Here is a 23,397-nt window from a genome sequence, read left to right on the forward strand (position 1 = left end):
AACTACAAGGACATAGTCCTTGGCACAGGGAATGGACACTGGCACAGGGTATTTAGCCAATATTTTACGATAACTATAAATGAAGTATAATCTTTAAAAATTGTGAATCACCAGGTTGTACATCTGAAACTTATATAATATTGTACATCAACTATACCTCAGTTTAAAAAAAATACTAGAATTTTCCTAGTAGCACTATTTGTAAGTCTTAACCTAGAAGTCGCATAAATACTCATCAACACAGGAATGGATCAATAAATTATGTTATATTCCCATGTGAAAATAGTAGAAAGAAATGAGTATTAAGGATCTATGATCATATGCAGTAATGTGGGTGAATTTCACAATGGTGATCCCAGAAGTCAGACATAAAACAACTACATACTCTATGATTCCATGAATATAAGCAGAAATCTGTTGACAGAAGTTGGGATAAGGTTAGCTTAGGGTGTATATGGGCAGTGACTGGAAAGGTCCTGAAGGGGTTTTGTGGTGTTGGTAAGGTTTCTTGATGTGGGTTCTGGCTACACCAGTGTGTTTGGTTTAATATTTATCAAGTGATATGTGTACATTTTCCACTTGCATGTTATGCATCTACCAAAGTCTAAAAAAAGTGATCAAGAGAGGATTGTTCTCAGTTAGAAAAATCTAGTAATATAGCATACATTCTTTGCTCTGCCATTTAATAGGTGACCCACAACAACAAAAAATTAAATTGTCTGAGATTTATATGCTGAATGGAAAAAAAAAAGTCTGCCCTGACTCCTCATAGGATTGCTCAGAAACAGAAATGGAATAGAGATGATGAGCCCTATCACATATTAAAGCATACACAAAGCCACTATCATTAATATACATATAGCACTGGCAGAGCATTCAAATTAAATAGGCAGATTTTTTTTTATAATCCAGTTTAACTATATGTGAAAGGTAATGCAACAACTTTTGACCAATTTGGAAAAAATATAATAAAATTTATACCTCACTTCTTAAACCAAAATGAATTAAGATGAAGTAAAGCTTTAAAATAAAACATTGAAATTATAAGAGGACTAGCGAAAAAAAGGTTAAAATTTTCCCCGTAATATTAAGTAGGAGAGAGCTTTGCTAAGCCAAGTCACTTAAACATTTTACAATGGGCATGTATAACTTTAATAAGAAGCTAATTAAAAATGGCATAAAACATTTCTAAATTATTCTCATTCCTATATTTTATACTTATTTAACACCATTAGCATTTCCTTGAAGTTGCTAATTTGAAGATGATTGCTAATTATAGTATAAAACATGGTCATTCATTAATTCATTTGACAAAAAAAAATAGCTCCTACTATGTGCCAGGAACTTTTCTAGAGCTGGATATGCAGCAGTGAGTGAAACAGTAATAATTCCCTGCCCTCAAGGAGCTTACTCTGTAGTGGAAGAAGACATAGGATAAACTAGATTAATATTAGAGAGTGATCAGTGTCTATGGAAAAATACAACAAAGGGAAAGAAGATGGGTGTGCTGAAACAGGGATGGAGGGGGTTATTAAGAGGCTGACATTTTAAATAGTCGGAGAGGCCTCACTAAAAAGTTAGTTTTTTGAACAAATATTTGAAGGATCAAGAGATGGTGATATGTAGGGGGAAATATATTTCAGGCAGAGGGAACAGGAAGGGCAGAGGTACTGAGGCAGCTGTGTAACTGGTATATTCAAGAAACTGCAAGGAAACTATTGTGGATGGAACAGAACGAGGGAGGGAGGAAGTACTAAGTTATACATATAAAGAAGAAATGGCAGCTAGATTACATAGTGCCTTATAGGAGCTTAAAAACTTCAGCTTTACACTAAGATGAGCCACCTGAGGATCTGAAGTGATCAATGTCATCATCTGGCTGAGTTTTAAAGGGAACTTCTGGGCTCCTCAATTGGAGGAGGGTGGTTTAAAAAACACAAACAAACTAAAGACAGATAACAGTTATAACAACAGGAGGAAAGCGATGAGATAACAGAAAAGTGTAGAATTGCTTTCCTTCATTCATCAAATATTTATTGAGTACATTGTTAGGTGCTGTTAGGATGAAAAAAATGACTTGGACACAGATTCTGCCCTCACAGGGAATTTACTCGAGGAGGTAAAACATGGGTAGACATAACTCTAATACATGGTAGAAAACAATGAACAAAAATAAGTTTCCATCTTGGTTGAGAAAGAGAATTAGGGGAGTCATCTTGAAGCAGTTGGCCTCTTAGCTGGCTGCAAAAATATAAGCTTGATGGCATGCATTTAGCCTCTTCCTTACTGCTAGATTTCCAGCACCTAAAAGAGTGTATGGCACAGTCAGTGATCATTTGTTACCTAATGACTGAAGGGATTTGTGTTTGCAGATATGTAGGGAGAAGGGCATTGAAGCAAAGGGAACAACACAAGCAAAATCAAAGCAATGAAGAGTTACAGTTTAATTTGGTGGAAGCAAGTGAGAATAGTGGGAGATGAAATTAAATCCATAGAATAGGGTTAGATCACAGAAGGCCTTGCTGGTCTTGTGGAGGTTCCATGATTTTTTGCTATAAGAACCAGTGATCTCCAAAAGCTTTCAGCAATAATAAGAGAACTTTGTACTGGAAGGATAAGCGTAATAGTACTGATAGTTGATTGAGGCAATCAACTGATTGGTGAATGGAGTCTAGAGACCAGTTTTGATGATACTGCCAAAACCTAGACAAAAGGTAATGAGGGTCTCAATGAGGTTATTGTCACCTGGTCCCTTCGTCATTAGCACTTCCACTGTCCTAAGTAGGTATTTGTAAGCCTTACCATGGATGTGCATTTATTTGTACTGTAATTGTTTTACTTGTCCCTCTTCTTTTCTTTTCTAGCAATATTTAACTCTCACGGTGGACACTTCGAATAAACCCCACATTTCTGTTCTTCCTTTTGCTACAGTAATGAAATGCCTCAAGTTTTAGCTGAACACAGAGCTACCTGTCAGAGACTACATTTCCCAGCCTCTCCTGTAAGTGGTTGTTGCCATAGCCTAGGTTTGGCAATGGATTTGAGCAAAAGTGATGAGTGCAGCTTCTGGAACATGCTGCTTGCTCTCCATTTCTTCCTACTTTTTCTTGCAGGTTGCTCCTTACTCATTTTTCTCTCCTCTTGCATGAAGTAGGTGTTGGAGATTATGCTCTTTTGGAACGATATAACTCTTAGCCCTTTTCCTGAAGGAACAGGTATGGGGGCCTAGAGTTGCTGCAAGGGTCAGTCTTTCACAGGCTTTTGCAAAAAGGGAAAATATAGGCCTATGACTAAACTCTGGCCAGTGGGATGTGAATGAAAGTGGGGTGCTGTGTCTGGGTCATGCTCATAAAAGGAAGCACTCTGTTTCTTATTTCCTCCATCCTGAGAGTAGGGATTTGACCCTGGTGATGGTGAGCTCACCTGGACTCAGGGCATCATCCTGCAGGATGCAAAACAAGAATATACAAGGCTCCTAAGTCCCTGGACCTATCTCATTGGGAAGTAGTGCCCAGTCTCCATGAATTGCCTACAAACTTGGACTCTGAGAGAACTTCCATCTTAGTTAAACTATTGTTATTTGGTCACCGTTACAGCAGCCAAATCAATATCTTAATATATAATTTATAAATACTGACCATTGCTCCTATGTGTTGAATGAATTTGTAAGCATAAAAGTTTCTATATAAGTAAAGTAATATTAAAGAATTATTTCTCCCATTCCCATAAACTTTGAGCATAAAACATCTATAGTCTACTGAAAAGGAAAGATGTAGTATAAAGCTTCAGTTGAAGTCAGCATCTCATTCATCATAACCTTGGGCCCATATCCTAACTTGCTTTATGATAAGGTAGGTTAGCACAGAAAGCAGCTACCATCTGTTGAGAAGAAGCCAATACAACACTGGGTTACTGGTTTCTGGTTATAGGTTCTATCAGACCACAAACAAGGCCTTTAAAGGGAAAATAAACTAGGAAATCTTCAAATTCTGCATCTCCTATCATTCTTTTGAGTCAAACATTATAATAATATGAATTTGATTATTATTCTCTGATTGCAGGAGTTTTCTCATTGCTTGTTTCTATACAGAATGCAACAACAATTTCACATAGGTAAAGGAACTACTTACAGTTGAAGAACACTTGACATCAGGATTTAAAAAAAAAAAACTAGCTACTTACATATTTATCATTATTTTGTAAATAATTTTGCATTCACATACATAGATTATGACTGTTTAAGGATTTCGGCTTGCACAGCCCACCTGATCATATCTGTCTATGATTAAGCTTGTATACTTATATTACTAAAGCACCCTCAGTGAAACATTGGGAGTCTCCATATACCTCCTTAGGATATAGTTCTACAAGCCTTTGGGGAAGTGCAATGGAATGGTGACTTATTTAATTAGTGAGTGTTGGAAAGAGGAACTGATGGCAAGCCCTAACACTAGAAAAGTGGTTTGAGGGTTGGCTTTTGGAACAAGGAGTTGCAATTAAGAAAAGCTGGACAGGGCTTCCTTGGTGGCGCAGTGGTTGAGTGTCCGCCTGCCGATGCAGGGGACATGGGTTTGTGCTCCAGTCCGGGAGGATCCCACGTGCCGTGGAGCGGCAGGGACCGTGAGCCATGGCCGCTGGGCCTGCGTGTCCGGAGCCTGTGCTTTGCAGCGGGAGAGGCCACAACAGTGAGAGGCCCGCGTGCCGAAAAAAAAAAAAAAAAAAGAAAAGCTGGACAATCCCACTACTGGGCACATACCCTGAGAAAACCATAATTCAAAAAGAGTCATGTACCACAATGTTCATTGCAGCTCTATTTACAATAGCCAGGACATGGAAGCAACCTAAGTGTCCATTGACAGATGAATGGATAAAGAAGATGTGGCACATATATATACAATGGAATATTACTCAGCCATAAAAAGAAACGAAATTGAGTTATTTGTAGTCAGGTGGATGGACATAGAGACTGTCATACAGAGTGAAGTAAGTCAGAAAGAGAAAAACAAATACCGTATGCTAACACATATATATGGAATCTAAACAAAAAACAAAAATGGTTCTGAAGAACCTAGGGGTAGGACAGGAATAAAGACACAGATGTAGAGAATGGACTTGAGGACATGGGGAGGGGGAAGGGTAAGCTGGGACGAAGTGAGAGAGTGGCATGGACATATATACATGTGAGAAGCAGCCGCATAGCACAGGGAGATCAGCTCGGTGCTTTGTTACCACCTAGAGGGGTGGGATAGGGAGGGTGGGAGGGAGGGAGACACAAGAGGGAAGAGATATGGGAACATATGTATATGTATAACTGATTCACTTTGTTATAAAGCAGAAACTAACACACCATTGTAAAGCAATTATACTCCAGTAAAGATGTTAAAAAAAAAAAAAAAGAAAAGAAAAGCTGGAGATTGGCATGTTATTTTCTGAATAGAAATAAACCTTAGAAAAGAGGGGTGTTTTGACCATGTAATGCTGAAAGGTCTACACTGTCGAGGGCAGAAATGTTGAGATGTTAATATTGGATACGAAAAGGAAGGGTTTTATTTCCTGTACCACTGAAGTTAGTTTGTATAAACAGTCTCTCTCTTTTATCAAGACTTGACCATTGCTGTTAGTGGTGGTTCTCCTTGGAGTTTTAAGGACTGAGACTTTGTTTTGCTGATCCCAAATCCCCAGAACTATGCTGAGCAAGTTCTCAGATTTAAAAAAACAAACAAAAAACAATCAAACAAAAAAACTATTGTTGATTGAATGAATGAATGGATGAATAATGTTCGCATCTAACAATTATGATTTCCACTAAATGAAGTGAAAGAATGACTCATCCTCTTTTGAGGATCCCAAAGGAGACATAAATATTACACTAAGGGATTTTCCTTAAGTATATGGAAATAAAAAGATAATTTATCTCAAATAAGTTGTTTATAATGAAGGCTGCTTCATAATTGATTTTTTTGTTTGAGTCTTGTAAGCATATTTGTTACATTTGTCAGTACTGAAATACTTGGTTTTCCAGAATTATGACTTTAGGTGCAAAGCTATGTTTTTTAAAAAGAAAACGTGATTGTAAATATAGCTTTAGAAAAAAAAGAATCTGACCAATTTTTTACATGTCTTTGAAGAAATATAACATTGAAAAAAATCACTAAAATTATAATCATATATACTGTTTAGAAGAAAAAAAGAAATAATTAGCTTGAATGTTATGGTATTCTGTGTTGCTGATAAATGAGTTATATTGACTCCCATGACCACATATTGACATGAAATACATGCCAAAGGACTGCAGTTACAACAAGCAGAAAGTTTTAGTCTATTTCTAAGAATTTTAACTATTGCAATTCAACTGACACACATTCTGACAACCAGAATTTCATTTTGTGTAGCAACATGGGAATCTGGCCTCAGCATCTAAAGGTGATCTGTTTCATTCCTGTATTTTAAGGATGTGGTTTAGGAATAAGGTATTAGGTTTGCAACATTTATGTAAAACGAATAATGTGACACTGGAAAGCAATGCTCTTCATTTAACATAATGAGTTGCTCTACAATAAGTCAGATCCTCCCAGAGTGTAAATTATACAAATTTGAAAGCTGCATTTATTATTGACTATCTCATTCACAGACAAGTGCTTACTCAGTAGTAAAACCTGGTGTAGCATACCAAATTAAAAGTTTTTTTTTTTAAACTATCATGCACATACCCAAACCATTTGTGTGCAGTTTAAAACTTTTCCTCCTAAGTAAACTATTGAGAATATTGAGAATAGTTGATTTTTACTACCACAAAACAGTAGAAATGAAATATGAATTGTATTAATAGGCAGAGAGAGATACTTGAACAGAAGCTTGGATTGTTTAAAATTAATAGTTTAAAAGATCTATCTGGAAATAGACTTCTTATTAAGTTGCCTTTTAGTACTCTAACATGCGATTTTGTGAGTGTTATTAGAAGAAATGCTAGGATATTCTAAAAATTTCTAGGTTGATTGATGAAATTTCTTACTGTTAATTAATGAGTTTATGTTCCCAGCTGTACATCAGCACATGTTAAATTTTGCAAGAGAGTTTATGATTTCTAAGAACTCTCCTTCTATAAGGCCTTTTGCTGAGTGAGACAGTTTAGGAATCAATAAGTAAAGGGGATCTTGCTTCTTTGTGTAAATAGCTTAAGAGTAAATTTAGGTGGTCTAGAAACCGTGAGTTATTAGGAAGGTGCTTAGAAACGGGCACAGTACGTCAGCTGCCCGAGATCCCTTCTAGCAGCCTAGCCTGGACCTCCACACTCTGTTGGGCACCGTCTGTTACTGGCCGAGTAATTGCCATTTTTGGCAAAGACCACCCTAGATATGGGCCCAGAATCCATCCTAGGGCTAGCCATCCTCTACAACCTGGTGTCCCCTGATTCGGAGCGAGTACATTCAATTCAGGAAGATCACTTACGACTGAGTTTTTCATCATGGCTTTGACTGTGAAGCCCTCAGAAACCAGGGAGTGAGGCTGGTGCACCAGGAGCGGCAGCTTGGTCCTCTTCGGCATCTTGTCTGGGCATTTGTTTAAGCTCAGGGTCTCTTTTTCGGCCACCATCTTCCTAGAAAATGTCTTGTTCTCATAAAACGTGTAGTAAAAGAATCAGTGAGTTTTACGGATGTGAGAAGGAGGTCGGGAAAAAATGTAAAAAGGCGCGTTACTGTAGAATTTCACGCCCTCGTAGTGCCCAAGTTTATCCAGATGTTTGGCAGCTCCCCGGTGAAGGGAGTTGAGGGGAGGGGAGGGGCGGGAAGAGGGCAGGACAGAGGCTAGAGCCGCAACAAGCTTCCAAAGGTAACCCTCCCGGTTGCTAAGCGACACGTCAACACTGCGGCCGAATGACCCTGCCTCTCTGTGACGGACGTTTCCTAGGCCTCAGGCCGGAAGGGCGGCGGGCGGCGGGCCGCGGGCGGCAGCGACCGACCTGAGGAGAGACTACGCATTAAAACTACGACTCCCAGAAGGCCTCGGGCTAAGCCCCCTTTGCGCATGCGCGCCCCCAAGGGCGGGCGCGGGGGACAGGCTTCCTGCACGATTTAACCCGGGAGCGTCGCTCGTGTGAGGCGCAGGCGGCCGCCGGCGTGCGTGTAGGCCCTTGCTCGCCCGGCAGCCTCCAACTGCCCAGTGGCCATGATAGGTACGTGGGTACCTGACAGGTACAGCCTCTCTGCGTCGCCTCGCGCCCAGCTGTTGCGCCGCGCCGGGCCTCGGCTGACAGGGACGCCGGGGTGCTGCCCGTGTCCGCTGTCCGTGGCAGCGTGTCGGTGTCCGCGCCACCCTCAGCCTGCGCCGCCGGCTCCCCGGTGCCCGCCGTGGCCCTGGAGAATAAGTGTGTGTGTGTTCTAAGCCCCGACCCGGCCCTCGTTTGACGGGCTTCCCCCTGGAGCCAACTTCGCGAGGGACCCTGGCGTGCGCCTCGGCGCTGCCCGAGGCGAAGGCTGCGTCCCGCGGTCCGTCAGCGAGCGCACCGCCCGCCAGACCTCTAGGGGCTGTGGGAAGGCCCCGCCTTCCGCCCCGGTTTCCGTCCCTCAGGGCGCTTGGGAGGCGGTCTTGCTGCTTAGGACAGATTGGGACCTACTCTCCGGAGAACTCTTTAAGGGAAACGCTCGCGAAGCGCTAAGCTCTAATGGACAGTGCCTAGGGACGATGGTTGAGGTCAAAACAGATTCCTGCAGATGGATTTAAACTTCTTGCTCCCTTGGGTTTTGTCTTCTAAATCTCTCCCTGGAGGTCTGAGTTGAAAGAATAATTGAGTCAGTGATAACAAGGATCAAAACTTTCGCATAGTGAACTAACGATTCATTTTGCAAAAACAAAACAAACAAAAAACAAACAAAAAACACTTTTTTTATACACAGAAGGCCCTAGGTGCATTTATGTGAATAAAGCTTTGGAAGTGGCTGTTAGAGTTGCTTATAAACCCTGTTATATATAAGGTTAGAAAAGTTCCTGTCTTCCAGGATTGTTAAGCCAAAAGTTATTTTAAGGGTTATCTCTGAAAATTAATGGAAACGCACAGTGTGATTACAAAACATTGATGTTTGGGGAGATTATTATGACAGATTTCCTGTAGATCATGTATTGGTTTGGTGAGTTTATTTGGGAATTATTCTTGAATGGGCACCACTTACGAAACGCAAGTACATCTGAAGTCAGATGTCGTCTATCCAAGAAGGTAGAAGGTGATTTTTAAAAATATATAAGTTTGTATGCACTGATAAACTTACATCTTTTATTTATTAAACGAATGTTAACGTGTAAAACGTTTTACCCGTCACTAGGAGAATCATGCCAGCTAACTGACACTGTGTTTGCAACAATGATAAAACCTAAGGATGTTGTCCAATTTTTCTTACCTTTCTAGCATGGTATGATTGTTGGTGAAGCTATATACAGGCAAGAATTTAAGATCTAAAAATCATCACTTAATTCTAAATTGTTATCTAATAGACGATTATATAGATAACTTTGTTAGAATGAACTATGTTTATGCAGTTTAGTTTGGGATTTAGGAACACAGGAAGGAAGCGTATTATCTTTAGATTTGATGATTAGACATTTATTAATAACTGGTAGTGATGTGGAGAATGTAAGGTGGATTTTTAAAAGTGTTCTTTCTCATACTCCAGCTATTGTTTGACACAGTGCAAATAAGTGTATTACAACATAAATAAATCCATGCTCCCTCCCAGGAAAAGTACCTTACTTGTTAAAACCATGTGGACAATGTACAATAAATTATACAGCTAGTCAACTACTTGCATTGCCTAATTCGGTCAATGGGTACATTTTAATAAAAATCTTAATTGCCAATTTTGGAGTTGGTTCAGTTGAATAATGCCAAAGGTAAGTGAAAGTGGGAGCAATTGAAGGAAAGTCTTGGAGTGATGTTTCCCGTTTCTGACTAAACTTTGGAGCCAGGAAAGGCCTTATTTATAGTCTATATCCAGTGATATACTGGAGATTAAAATATACATTAATATATATCTGGGGATTATTTTATTTTTGTTAAAGACGTGTGCTGCTCAGAACTTGCCCCTTTTGTGCCTATGCTGTCTTTAATTGCTACACATTCTTTAATGCTAACAGTACTCTTATACTTTATGTAAATCTCAGCTCACTTTTAAGGAAAAAGAAAAATTGCATTTCTTGGAAGAATAGGAGTAAGGGGGATTGACTGTTGCCTTACTACCAGTAAAATTACCTTTTTTTGCTTTCTCAAAATTCAGGATTCTTTCTTGGCACAGAGACAGTTTCAAAAGTACTTACATTTTCCAGTTAGATTATGATTAATATGTTAAATGCCCTGACTCAGACAGCTATAGAAATATAATTTAAGTGGGTGAAAAATTATGACGTTTTGAGAAATATGGAGAGGATGTTAAGATAATATAAAGCATAATAAAAACTTAAGAGAATTCAACTTAGAAAAATGTAATTTTTGGTACCTCTCTTAAAATTATATTTCACCCTTTTTTAAAATTACCATTTTTGTGTGTTTAAAATTGAATTTTAATAGTAATATTTGTGGTATATTCTATATGTAGTATAGAACTGGATTTAGGTATTTAAGTAGTATCAGATGTTAAAGTGCATGGATATATATATATAACCATGTTGCCAATTTTGAAATTCAAACCCAATGTCTTAAAAATGATTTTTGAGTGATTTAAAAAATAATTAGAACATAATCCCTTCTGTATCTTGTTTAACTTAACATCTCATAGAAGACTTACAAACCTGCATGTACAGATCCACCCTACAGTGATTCCTGTCTAGTATTTAGTGGATGTACATAACTTATGCAGGTACTCTCCAATAAATGAGCATACAGTAGGTTTACAGACAGTTGCTGTCATCAGGAAGGTTTGTGTCCATATCATTTCATTTGCATATGTAAGCCTATATGTAAAGTAAAAATATTATTACAGTTTCTAAGTGGATTTTCTAGCTAAAGGGTTTGTAGACTTTGAATTTTGCTAGGGATTTCCAAATTGTTTAAAATAAATTACGCTGTTTTACATTTCTGTCTGCCATAACAAGGTAGCAAAGAGCTGTCCTACTCCTCTGAGCCGAAAAATTACAAAAAGACATCCTTCCCAGAACTGACCCAGCATTCAACAGCAAAGCACCTACTGGGTTTCCCCTCTCTCTCCAAAGACATTGCCTTCGAACAGTGCACAAAGTGCACAACTGTCCTTAATGGCCCTGCCCCCCTCCAACAATGTTTATGAGTGTCCACGTTCCCTCTGTGTACCATAAAATTTTTTATTTTTGTCTTTCTGATAGATGAAAAACAGTATATTTTAATTTTTTTAATGAATCTTATGAAGAAAAAACCTTCAGAACCTTCACTTCTCATTTTATAATGCTTTATTTTCATGAGAGCAGATTCAATAATTGAGTATCTACTGTGTGCCCAGTACTGTTCCAGGTGCCAGGGATACATGAGTTAAAAAAAACAAAAAACAAAAAACAGAAAAAAACACCCCGCCGTCATGAATGTACAGTCTCACTGTACTGTTTGCCCACAAATCTGCATATTTGTTTTAAAGCTTGTATGCAGTGAATTTTAAAGTCTCAGAATTTATATTTTAGTTAAATATACTGTCTACTGCTACTTGCTCTGCCATTTCAATAATTTTAGATGAGAAGTGACCCTGCATCTAAGTACCCAAGGTAGGCTCTGAAAGCTGTTTATAATGAGGTACAATTGTGTCACAAAAGAAGTTCTAAGTTTTTGCATAGATTTCATGTAATTATGTACAGTTCTTCTTTGGGTCCAAAGGCTCTAGAATGATGACTCTATGCCCTTTTCAACTTTGGAACTATTTCTAAGGATTTTTTTTGAAGTCTACATTTTTTTGAAACCTCATGGCTTCATTGCTTGAAAATGATACAATGAAAGTACTTTGTATTAAGATATGCAAATCCATTTCTACCTCCAAAGCTTCTTTGAAAAATTCAGAAAAGAAGGTTCTTCTTACTTGATAATGTTTCATATTCATTAAAGCAGTTTCAACGCAGAATACTTTATTCTGTTAGCTTTTAGTTTCTTGATCAGTGGAAATTGTTTCTTACCTGCTGTTTCTTCAGCCTTTAATTGTGGCCCAGTGCTTATATAGTGTTTCTGTTTTAATTTTCATTTAATGAGCTTATTTTAAATGTTTCTTTGTAGTAATCTGAATGTTTTCTTTCTTAAATTTTTTAATATTAAAGAAAGAGATTTATGTTGCAGCTCACCTTCCTGTCTTATTTACTTATATGCTTGGTCATGTATTGAGACCATCTTAGGACATTTGTATTTTTAAGAGTGTTGATGGGTTCTTGATGATTTCTCCAGTTGACTCTTACTGTAAGACTTGAATAGGGTTCCCCATAAAGGATAATTTTAGAGCCCTTAACATCAGAAGTGAGAAGAATCTCTGTGTACAGCACATAGCAACCTTCCCCATCCCTTAAACCCCCACCCCTATCAAATTAGGGGAAAAAAGTGGTGATTAGGGAACTAATACTGGTGTTCCAATTGAAACATGTTCATTATTTATCCATGTAATTGATGAATGCACCAGTTATTCCTACTATTAAGTGTTTTTTGAACTTTCAGTGAATAAATAATATTACCTGAGATGAAGCCCTTTGCAGTTACATCGTCATTTTAAAGCTTATTCAGAGTAGATCCATTTTCCAGAACATGGAAAGACAGGAATTAGACACCTGAAATTCACTCAGTATTAACATGGAGAAATGGGACTGAGATTTGTAATGTGTGTGTTTCGGAGGTGAACCTTTGGTTGTAGCATCTACCTGTACTCTCCCTTTTTCCTTCCCTCATTTTCTTCTTCCCCACACTCTTTGCTTTTGTCAGAAGCTGGACTTTTAATGTTTCATTCCTTAGCTCACAGAAGCAGCTGCTTTCTGACTAATTATAGAGGTGAGCTCTTTCCTTGCTTGCCTCTGGGGTTTCCACAGGGCTTGGTTGGTTATACAAGTGTTCCTGAGGGTCATGACTGGAATTGTGTGACTAAACAAACCAGGACCACCATGGCTTCTCCCATAGACATTCTCTTGACAGGGAGTTGTCTGCAGTAAAACTACTCGTAGGCCCAGCAAATGCATTTTGTTTTGAGGGGAATCTGGTCCTGATTACATTTTTTCCCTTGAGCCAGAGTTTTGGGGATTGAGGAAGCTTGGACTGGCTTGAGGATACGGCAGGATTTAAGCTTATTTGTCTGGAGAAATAAAGACTTAAGAATAATAATTCATGCTCTAGGTCTTCTCTCTACCTGTGAACTATGGCTTGAAGTCCTTTCCAGCTCCCTGGTGACTCCTCAGGGAGTGAGAGGTCCAGATTTAAGCACAACTGGGGCAGCATTTTCTGAGTTGCTGCTTATCCGGGATGCTGATCACAAGCAGATGTAGACTGCACAAGTCGGTTGGCATCCACTAAGTCTGGATATATGTGTGACAATGTCTAAAGATGTTTTTAAATGAAGATGGCTTGAATTCATACTGTTGGATGGGAATTGTGTGTGTTTTACTGTGCAGTCAGTTTGGACATAGTTATATGATATAAACAGAAAGGGATATATAGTGGAGGTCTGATATTTGCTTCCTACTGTTGTTCGTTGAGGAACTGGTGACATGCGCAGTCAGTGGTAGGTAAGGGAATTTCTTCCTTTATTATGGTCCTCTCTAGAGTTTTCTTCTTTTTTTATTGCCTGTGTGTGTGTGTTTGTACGTTTCTTACTACATGCACATTTTCTTATCAAATGTATTGAATTTTTTTCCCCATCAGCTTGATTTCAAGAAAGTCATCAAATTATTTTATTCATAGTTTATGTTGCTGGAGTTTCACACGGGGTCTGTATCCTCGCCTTTATACCCTGGCAATTGGGTACTGTTTAGTACTGCAGCACGTTTTATAACTCTTTTTTGGGGGGGAGGCGGTGAGGGGAAGCTCTAGAATTATTTGTACTTGGGTTTTAACATCTAAGGAACTTCTCTGTTGAGTCCAGTTATGGTTGTCACAATTATTCGTGTATAAATTTATTAAACATCTCTTCTGGCTACTGTACTCAATTTAATCATATTATGCCCAGTAGAATGTAAGTTATGCAGGTAAAGTTAGTCAGAGAAGGGTGGAAATGCCATTTGAGGTCTGGTTTCTGGGGTGACATGATTTTTTTTTTTTGTCCTCAACAAATGTTGACAACAGGATGATTAACATTAATGACCTAAGATTGATAAATATGTGTGAATTCTTTAATAGTTAAGAAAGATTTTTTTAAATTAATATAAGAACTTTCTTAGCATAAATGAGAACTAGATAGCTTTTTTTTAACATCTTTATTGGAGTATAATTGCTTTACAATGGTGTGTTAGTTTCTGATTTATTTATTTATTTATTTATTTATGGCTGCGTTGGGTCTGTGTTGCTGCGCGACGGCTTTCTCTAGTTGCGGCCAGTGGGCTTCAGTAGTTTAGCACGCGGGCTCTAGAGCGCAGGCTTAGTAATTGTGATACACGGGCTTAATTGCTCTGCGGCATGTGGGATCTTCCCGGACAGGGGCTGGAACCCGTGTCCCGTGCAATGGCAGGCGGATTCTTAACCACTGCGCCACCAGGGAGGCCCCTAGTTTCTGCTTTATAATAAAGTGAATCAGCTATACATATACATATATCCCCATATCTCCTCCCTCTTGTGTCTCCCTCCCACCCTCCCTATCCCACCCCTCTAGGTGGTCACAAAGCACGGAGCTGATCTCCCTGTGCTATGCGGCTGCTTCCCACTAGCTATCTATTTTACATTTGGCAGTATATATAAGTCCATGCCACTCTCTCACTTCGTCCCAGCTTACCGTTCCCCCTCCCCGTGTCCTCAAGTGCATTCTCTACGTCTGTGTCTTTATTCCTGTCCTGCCCCTGGGTTCTTCAGAATCATTTTTTTTTTTTTTTACATTCCATATATATGTGTTAGCATACGGTATTTGTTCTTCTCTTTCTGACTTACTTCACTCTGTATTACAGACTCTAGGTCCATCCACCTCACTACAGATAACTCAATTTTGTTTCTTTCTATGGCTGAGTAGTATTCCACTGTATATATGTGCCACATCTTTATCCATTCATCCATTTACATTTAAGGTAGTTATCGATATGTATGTTCCTATGACCATTTTCTTAATTGTTTTGGGTTTGGGTTTTATTGTAGGTCTTTTCCTTCTCTTGTGTTTCCTGCCTAGAGAAGTTCCTTTAGCATTTGCTGTAGAGCTGGTTTGGTGGTGCTGAATTCTCTCAGCTTTTGCTTGTCTCTAAAGTTTTCAATTTCTTTGTTGAATCTGAATCAGATCCTTGCTGGATAGAGTAATCTTGGTTGTAGGGTCTTCCCTTTCATCACTTTAAATATGTCCTGCCACTCCCTCTGGCTTGCAGAGTTCCTGCTGAAAGATCAGTTGTTAACCTTATGGAGAGTCCCTTGTATGTTATTTGTTGTTTTTCCCTTGCTGCTTTTAATATTTTTTCTTTGTATTTAATCTTTGATAGTTTGATTAATACGTGTCTTGGCGTGTTCCTTCTTGGATTTATCCTGTATGGGACTCTGTATGCTTCCTGGACTTGATTAACTTTTTCCTTTCCCATATTAGGGAAGCTTTCAACTATAATCTCTTCAAATATTTTCTCAGTCCCTTTCTTTGTCTCTTCTTCTTCTGGGACCCCTATAATTCGAATGTTGGTGTGTTTAATGTTGTCCCAGAGGTCTCTGAGACTGTCCTCAATTGTTTTCATTCTTTTTTCTTTCTACTGCTCTGCAGTAGTTATTTCCACTATTTTATCTTCCAGGCCACTTATCCATTCTTCTGCCTCAGTTATTCTGCTATTGATTCCTTGTAGAGAATTTTAAATTTCATTTATATTGCTGTTCATCATTGTTTGTTTGCTCTTTAGTTCTTCTAGGTCCCTGTTAAATGTTTCTTGTATTTTCTCCATTGTATTTCCCAGATTTTGGATCAGCTTTACTATCATTACTCTGAATTCTTTTTCACGTAGACTGCCTATTTCCTCTTCATTTGTTTGGTCTGGTGGGTTTTTACCTTGCTCCTTCATCTGCTGTGTATTTCTCTGTCTTCTCATTTTGCTTAACTTACTCTGTTTGGGGTCTCCTTTTCGCAGGCTGCAGGTCGTAGTTCCCGTTGTTTTTGGTGTCTGCCCCCAGTGGCTAATGTTGGTTCAGTGGGTTGTGTAGGCTTCCTGGTGGAGGGGACTAGTGCCTGTGTTCTGGTGGATGAGGCTGGATCTTCAGTTTCTGGGGGGCAGGACCATGTCCGATAGTGTGTTTGGCGTGTCTGTGACCTTATTATGATTTTAGGCAGCCTCCCTGCTAATGGGTGGGGTTGTATTCCTGTCTTGCTGGTTGTTTGGCATAGGGTGTCCAGCCCTGTAGCTTGCTGTTCGTTGAATGGAGCTGGGTCTTCACGTTGAGATGGAGATCTCTTTGAGAGCTTTCTCTGTTTGATATTATGTGGAGCCAGGAGGTCTCTGGTGGACCAATCTCCTGAACTCAGCTCTCCCACCTCAGAGGCACAGGCCTGACACCTGGCTGTAGCACCAAGACCCTGTCAGCTACACGGCTCTAGGCTCCGGCTCCAACGTTCAGAGTCTGATATGCCAGGCACTGCCTTGAGTGTTCCGTGCCCTGAGCTCTGGCTGCTCCCAGTCTCTCACTATGTAGCTTTAAGTGCTATTTATGTATGTAAAAATATTGGGAAGTATACCTCAAAATTATTATCTTTGGGTTGTGGGATTTTTTTTTTACTGTGGTTTTCTGAGTTTTTTCACCTCTTCAGCATTAAGCATGTAGTATTTTGGAAATACAAAAAATGCAATGGTGTTATAATCCTAGTCTTAAGGATAGGACACATGTATCACTGGTTGGTATATATGTAGAACTGATTACACTTTTGTGACAAATTGTCAAATAAATTAGTAATGGTAGCATACTTGTAGTAATTTCATGTTCTTGTCATAAAAGTAGCGTTTTCAGAAAAACAAATATTAGTACCATAATTTCACTTTTCATTTTTTTCAGTAGCATCATACACTATCGAGGCATGGCAATACAATCACTGTATTAGCTTCCTGTTGCTGCTATAACAAGTTAGCATAAGTTTGGTGGCTTAAAACAACACAAATATATTCTCTTACAGTTCTGGAGGCCACAAGTCCAAAATGAGTTTTAAGAGGCCAAAATCCAGGTGTTAGCAGGACTAATTCCTTCTGGCAGCTTCAGTGGAGAATCCTCTTCCATTTTTACAGGGTGCTGGCTCCTTGGCTCCTGGCTGCCTCACTCCAGTCTCTGTTTCTGTGGTCATATTGCCTTCTCTTTTACTGTAGTCAAATCTCCCTTTGCCTACCTCTTATAAGAACACTTGTGATTACATTTAGGGGCCACCAAGATAATCTCCCATCCCAAAATCCTTAATTTAATTGCATATGCAAGGTCCTTTTGCCATATAAGGTCACATTTACAGGTTTCAGGGGTTAGGTTATGGATATTTTGAGGTGGTCTTTTCAACCTACCACAGTCACCATTAAGGCCTTCACCATTTGAAATCTTGTGTTAAAGTGTCTTATTATGAAGTAAGGATGATGGATACAGGACATCGAATTGACAGCTATATAAGTTGATTTTTCCTTTTCTGAGGTCATTTAATGACAATGCAATAATGTTACACATGAGGAATCTAGTAGTGTGTGTGTGTGTGTGTGTGTGTGTGTATGTATGTGTATGTGTGTGAACTAGTTGATAAAGCTGGCCAAGGACGTAACTCACTTTTCAAGGTAGTTTTCCCATGTGCCAAAAGAACATGTGGCCACACTCCAGGACTGAAATGGTGAATTACAGCTGGGTAATTTGCTGTACCAGGTTGCTCATTTGTATCCTGTAGGGCAGGGGAAGCTTTGTTATGCTTTTGAGAGAAATATGACTTCACACAACAACACGTGATCAGGCAAAGTAGGAGCAAATAACCATTTCATGTACATTTTGATTTCTGTTTTGCCAGTTCACTGTGAATGTTAGACACCTAATGCTCCAGTGGGATAGTTTAACATTGTCCTGCTCTTTGTAAATAATCACTAATCTGGCTTGGTTAGAAATACACAGCTGAGATGTTTTAAATAAATTCTAGTAAAGTTATGAAGGGCAAAAAAAGAATCAACCTTAAGTTGCTTCATTTTTTAAAAGGTGTCAGTATAGAATTTGTTTTCATGAGGCAGTTTTAGCTGAAATATTTGGAAAATATTCCATTATGCATTTAGTACAGTTAGGAGAAACCCTAAAGGAAGTATGGAATACATTTTTTAAATAGATGTAAAATTTGATTTGTAAGAAAAGAAAAAGTTCATTTTTATTGGAAAAAAGAAGAAAGCAAATGTTAACTTCAATAAACATTTATTGAGATCCTAAGTTATGACCTGAGATACCACTGAGTCTCCAAAACTAAATGCGGAAGTCACAGTTTCGTGAAGATGCTGTGTACACCTGCAAAGCAATGATCAGCAGTAACAGAAGCTATAATGGAAGCATGTATTTTTGTGTGATAAAGCTGGGGAACTTCCAGAACAGAGGTGGTATTTGAGCTGGACCTTCCGGGCTGAGTGATCTCCCGAGTGCAAACAGTAAGGCATGGGGGTTTGGAAGCAGACTCTATGGAGGAGTAGTGCTCCTTGGGAGGAGGAGTAGTTGACAGGGTTACCGCGTAAGAAGCGTGGAGTAGGAAGTGAGGAGCAATCTGGGTGAGGAGGGTCAAGGCCTGCTGGAGAATTCGAGTTTTGTTCTGTAAGTAATGAAGAACCACTTGGTCTTAATGCTAAGAATGGGCATGCTTAAATTTCTTTTTAGAATGATAGCTTTGGCAGCAGGGCCATGTTAAATGTCACTCATTTACTTTTGGCTAACAGAAATGATGACAACACTAATCTCGTCTATCCCAATTTAATAAAGAGTAACATTCTGCAACAAATGGACATTGTGTTGAACTGTAAGGCCCATTTGGGCAGAGAAAGCAAACTTTAAAGCTTGCAGTGGTTAGTGTCAGGTGAATATAACTTTGTGAATTAGGCCTCCTCTGAGAGAGTAGGAAGTAGCAGGACCTGTGGCTGAAAGTGAGAAGTGAATTCCAATTAAAAATAAACAAATTGGGCTTCCCTGGTGGCACAGTGGTTGAGAGTCCGCCTGTTGATGCAGGGGACACGGGTTTGTGCCCCGGTCCAAGAAGATCCCACATGCAGCAGAGCGGCTAGGCCTGTGAGCCATGGCCGCTGAGCCTGTGCCTCCGGAACCTGTGCTCCGCAACGGGAGAGGCCACAATAGTGAGAGGCCCGCGTACCGCAAAAAAAAAATAAATAAATAAAAAAATAAATAAATAAGTAAATAAAATTGACATCAGCCAAATTAAATGCTGTGAGTCAAGTGTACTGCTTCCTACTTAGGATCTTTAGGTGATTAGGACAATTAGCTATGCTTTGATATAATCTGAATAAACAAATCCTTCAAAAGATTTGTAACTTCAGATTATTTGATGGAATCATTTTCCTGTTAAATTTGAAGACCTAATCTCATTCCATTTTAATGTTGTGTGTTTACTTACCTGCCTCATTCTTGAGGGAAGGTGTATGTTTATACTTAATAAATAATTGTTGAATGAGTGAAAGTGTGAATCACTGGAGAAAAAGGACATTGTCTTTTCTCTTGTTTTGTCTTCTATCTCCCTTCCTGTTTCTGAGGTTGAAGTACCTAAATAAATAATCCAGTCACTACTGACATTTGCCTTGGGGATGGGGCCTTATTCCATTTATCTCTCTGGCCCCCAAACCCAGCATAATCCCAGTAAGTGCTGAAATGGATGGAGCATTAACAAATTGGGGTAGTAACATATGCTTTGATTTTGGTAAATACTAAGTGTATTAAAATGTTTCATATTCTGAGAAGATGATTCATTAATTTTAGGAGAGAGATTTTAGTCTGTCACATCTTTCTGTGTAAAAAATTGGAGCTTGCACAGGATGATGACTTTTTTTTTTTCTTTTTTTCCCCCGTCCTTTACTGTTGTTTCTCTTTATTGCTTCTCTAATGCTTTCCCTTAGAGGGAAGCCATTACATTATTTTAATTCTGGAATGAGCAGGAATTTTAAAGTGGTTACTCTACACAGGATGTTTAGAGTATAAATTACATGGATGCATTGTCCCTTGTCCAACCTTTAGCTTTTAGCTTTATAACAAATATATTTTTGCATTATTGGGGTCTGTATTTACTTGTTTCCCTAATGCAGCTTTTCTCCATGGAATACTCTCAGTAGAAACATATGCTCAGAGCTTCAAAGTAATTACAATATCACTAAAAGCTTCATAATCACGTTACTGAAACTAAATGTTAAAATATTTGATTTTCCTTTATCCAATCATTTCAATTTAATTTTGGGCTACTGCATGATTGATTGAGGAAATCTGGCAGGCCAAAGTCAAAGAGTGTTTATAATGCCTACAGCCTTGTACAGAAAACTTCAAGGCAATTTAATTTGGGTAGGAATTCATTTTATTTATTCTGAGGGATTTTTTAATAGGAAAAATGGATTTGTTTTCATGCTCTCTGTGTTTGAATGACTCTGATGTCATCTGTACAGTCCCCTGCATGGAGTATTCACTCACCTCCTCCTCAACCCTGCTAGAAAGAGACCCTGGATGATACAAAAGTCCTAGTTCTAAAACAAAGACCTGCAGCTGGATTGTTTTTCGTAATTATTCTAAAGATGTTCTTTCATGTTATTTATAAGATAGGTTTAAATTTTAACCTTTTTTTAAAAAAAAGGTGGGTAGTATTGAAATATTTGTATCTGTTTACAGTAAGCAAGCAAACTCCAGTAGTGGCTTTGCATCAGGCATTTATTCTGCCTCCACTTAATTAAATAACAGGATATGCCAGCAGCATCACTTATCCATGAAGATACAGAACTTTATGAATAAACATATCTACCTTTTCCTCATGGCTCACAGTGGGGGCGGAGAAATGGTCATCCATCAAACTCATGTCTGTGGTTGTTCTCAAAAGCTATTTATTTTTAATTTTAATGAATTATGGAGACAAGTGAATATGAAGTTACTTTCTAAAGTAATGTGAATTTTCCTAATTTTAAGCCCAGTTTTTTAAATTATATACATTGTAGAGTTGTAAATCTAGAATATTTACTGATCATGTTTGATACTCAGCCAGAAGTCTAGACATTAAACTATTTTTATAATTCTGCTTCTAAGTTGTTATTTCATCCTCTTTCTCAAGTTGTTCCTTTGCTTTTAACAGAAAATAGATAATGGACAAATCTTTGCACTTAATCTACACAAAGCACTTGGTGACATTTGAATCTTTTTTTTACATTTCTGAAGTTGAACTTTGAACCTTATATACTTTGCTTGTGTAGGATTTTTGACAATGGAAAATAAAATATTTCTCAACTCTTTTGTTCCCTGAATCTTGCATACTTTTCCTGCTTTCCTTCCCCATTGGCAGAGACTTAATTTTATAAATAATGGTCTTCTAGCCATTTTTCTGCCTCCATGAAGGTAGGCTTATTGTTTATTGATTGATTGATAGATTGATGGTACTTTGGAAAATCAGGCTTGGAATTTAAAAAAATATATTGTTTATGGCTAGTAGCACTCCTTAATCACTTCCTTCCCCATCCAGGCCATATCCCAAATCACCCTTCCCCCTAAACTAGAATATAACAATATCTCATATACTTAATACTTTTCTTCTTCGCACTAAAATGTGGTGCAGTGGTATTTATGGTTTCCCTTCATAGGGGTTTTGCTATGGGAGAAGTGGAACTGAAAGGGAAAATTTCAATTTTATGTGGAGGCCAAATAGGAGAACCCATAGGTTTAGATTTTAGAAGGTAGGGAAGTGACCCTGGTTTTTACATTCTAATGTTAATGATTTTCTCTTGCTTCCATCAAAGAATCTAGGATGAGTAACTTCAACATTAGAACATCTGTAAGTTCATATTGAACATTGTGTGGGGATGGTTGCCTTCACTGGGCTTTATCATGAATGATTCAAGCCAGAAATAAACATGTTGGGTCTGGAAATTGATATTTACTCTACTTACAGTCTAATAAGTTAACCTGTTAAAGTATCACAGATGCTGTCAGAAGACACAAGACTCATGGATCAGAGACAAAGGACTTCATTACCCATGGCACAGTAAATTGCTTAAGTGTTATCATATTTACAACAGTTTCCTTTACCTCCAAATCTCGAAGGGGTGATGTGATATGGCCCAGATGAATCTCATGCATGCAGTGGATTTGCATTGAAGTTGATGACCATTTATTCTGCTTGAAGTATCCACCACTGTTATGGCAAGCAGTAAGCAAACCTTCTCCTTGAGGACAAATGTTACCTTGTTTCTTAAGGTTACTGGATACGTAAACAACCCTGAGAACAGGGCCATGCATTCTTGGTCCATCCAGCAAGACATGTAGGGGACTGTAAGAGGCCCAAATAAATTATCTCTCCCAAAACCCAACAGCTTTTATTACACCACCTTGGCTTGTGATGAATTTTCACATGTGTGTGCCACTTCATGATCAGTTTGATTAATTGGGCCAGCATAGACAGGGACCAAATCTATTCAACTTTTCTCATACAGCCTTTAATTCGAGCTATGGTCAGTAGGATCCCAAGCAGTAGGATGAGACCAACTTGCAATACTGACTCCATCCACCTGCCCCCACCCCAGAGTCTCTGACTTGGCCTAATGTGAATAAATCCCAGGGGGAGACCAGTTGTTCTTAAAAATTAAGACAGTCTATGCCGAGTCTGTTATCTGTTATGACCCATACAAGGAGGCTTGGAATGACATTGCCAGTAATAACAAGGAGCAGTAGATGATCCAGAAAGCAACCTTCACACCCGATGGAGAGCCAGTCCATGGTCCAGTCTCCCCCACATAAAGAGTAAAGGTTATTCTAGTTTGGAGTTTGCTGCTATCTTTGATTTGGATCACTATTACACTGGTTTGATTAAGCCACATAGACAGTATTCTGAGTAGATTCAGCCTTGATTGCCACACACGGCACAACCTAAGGCTGCTTTGGAGTCAGGACAAGCCTGTGAGTTTTTATCAGTCAGACTGAAGTAAGGTTGTGGCAGTCTGGGAGAGTGTACAGGTATGAGGGGGAGGTCCATGTTTTGGAGCTTCAGTTGATGGCATTAGGCACAGAAGAATTGTTCAGCACTAGCCATGTCCACATGACTTTCTGTTTTTGTAGCCTGTGGACAGAGATGACATTCTCAGAAA

At 38.8% G+C, this 23,397-nt stretch overlaps 2 protein-coding genes across 7 annotated transcripts in view; one reads left to right on the forward strand and one right to left on the reverse strand.

The window, feature by feature from the left end:
- PACRG (parkin coregulated) overlaps positions 1-8,104 on the reverse strand; it is a 518,861-nt gene extending 510,757 nt beyond the window's left edge. Inside the window, exon 1 of the mRNA XM_060167848.1 lies at positions 7,450-8,104. Coding sequence (XP_060023831.1) covers positions 7,450-7,593 — 144 coding nt within the window. The 5' untranslated portion in view covers positions 7,594-8,104. The remainder of the gene's footprint in view (positions 1-7,449) is intronic.
- LOC132530597 (E3 ubiquitin-protein ligase parkin) overlaps positions 8,051-23,397 on the forward strand; it is a 1,420,256-nt gene continuing 1,404,909 nt past the window's right edge. For all 6 annotated transcript variants that reach the window (XR_009543830.1, XR_009543829.1, XM_060167843.1 and 3 more), the window contains exon 1: positions 8,051-8,173. Coding sequence is in view for 4 of the 6 variants with exons in the window: in XM_060167843.1 (XP_060023826.1) it covers positions 8,167-8,173 (7 nt within the window). In the remaining 2 variants the exon portion in view is untranslated. The remainder of the gene's footprint in view (positions 8,174-23,397) is intronic.

This window comes from Lagenorhynchus albirostris, chromosome 12 (assembly GCF_949774975.1).
Source record: "Lagenorhynchus albirostris chromosome 12, mLagAlb1.1, whole genome shotgun sequence".
In the NCBI taxonomy this organism is placed as follows: domain Eukaryota; kingdom Metazoa; phylum Chordata; class Mammalia; order Artiodactyla; family Delphinidae; genus Lagenorhynchus; species Lagenorhynchus albirostris.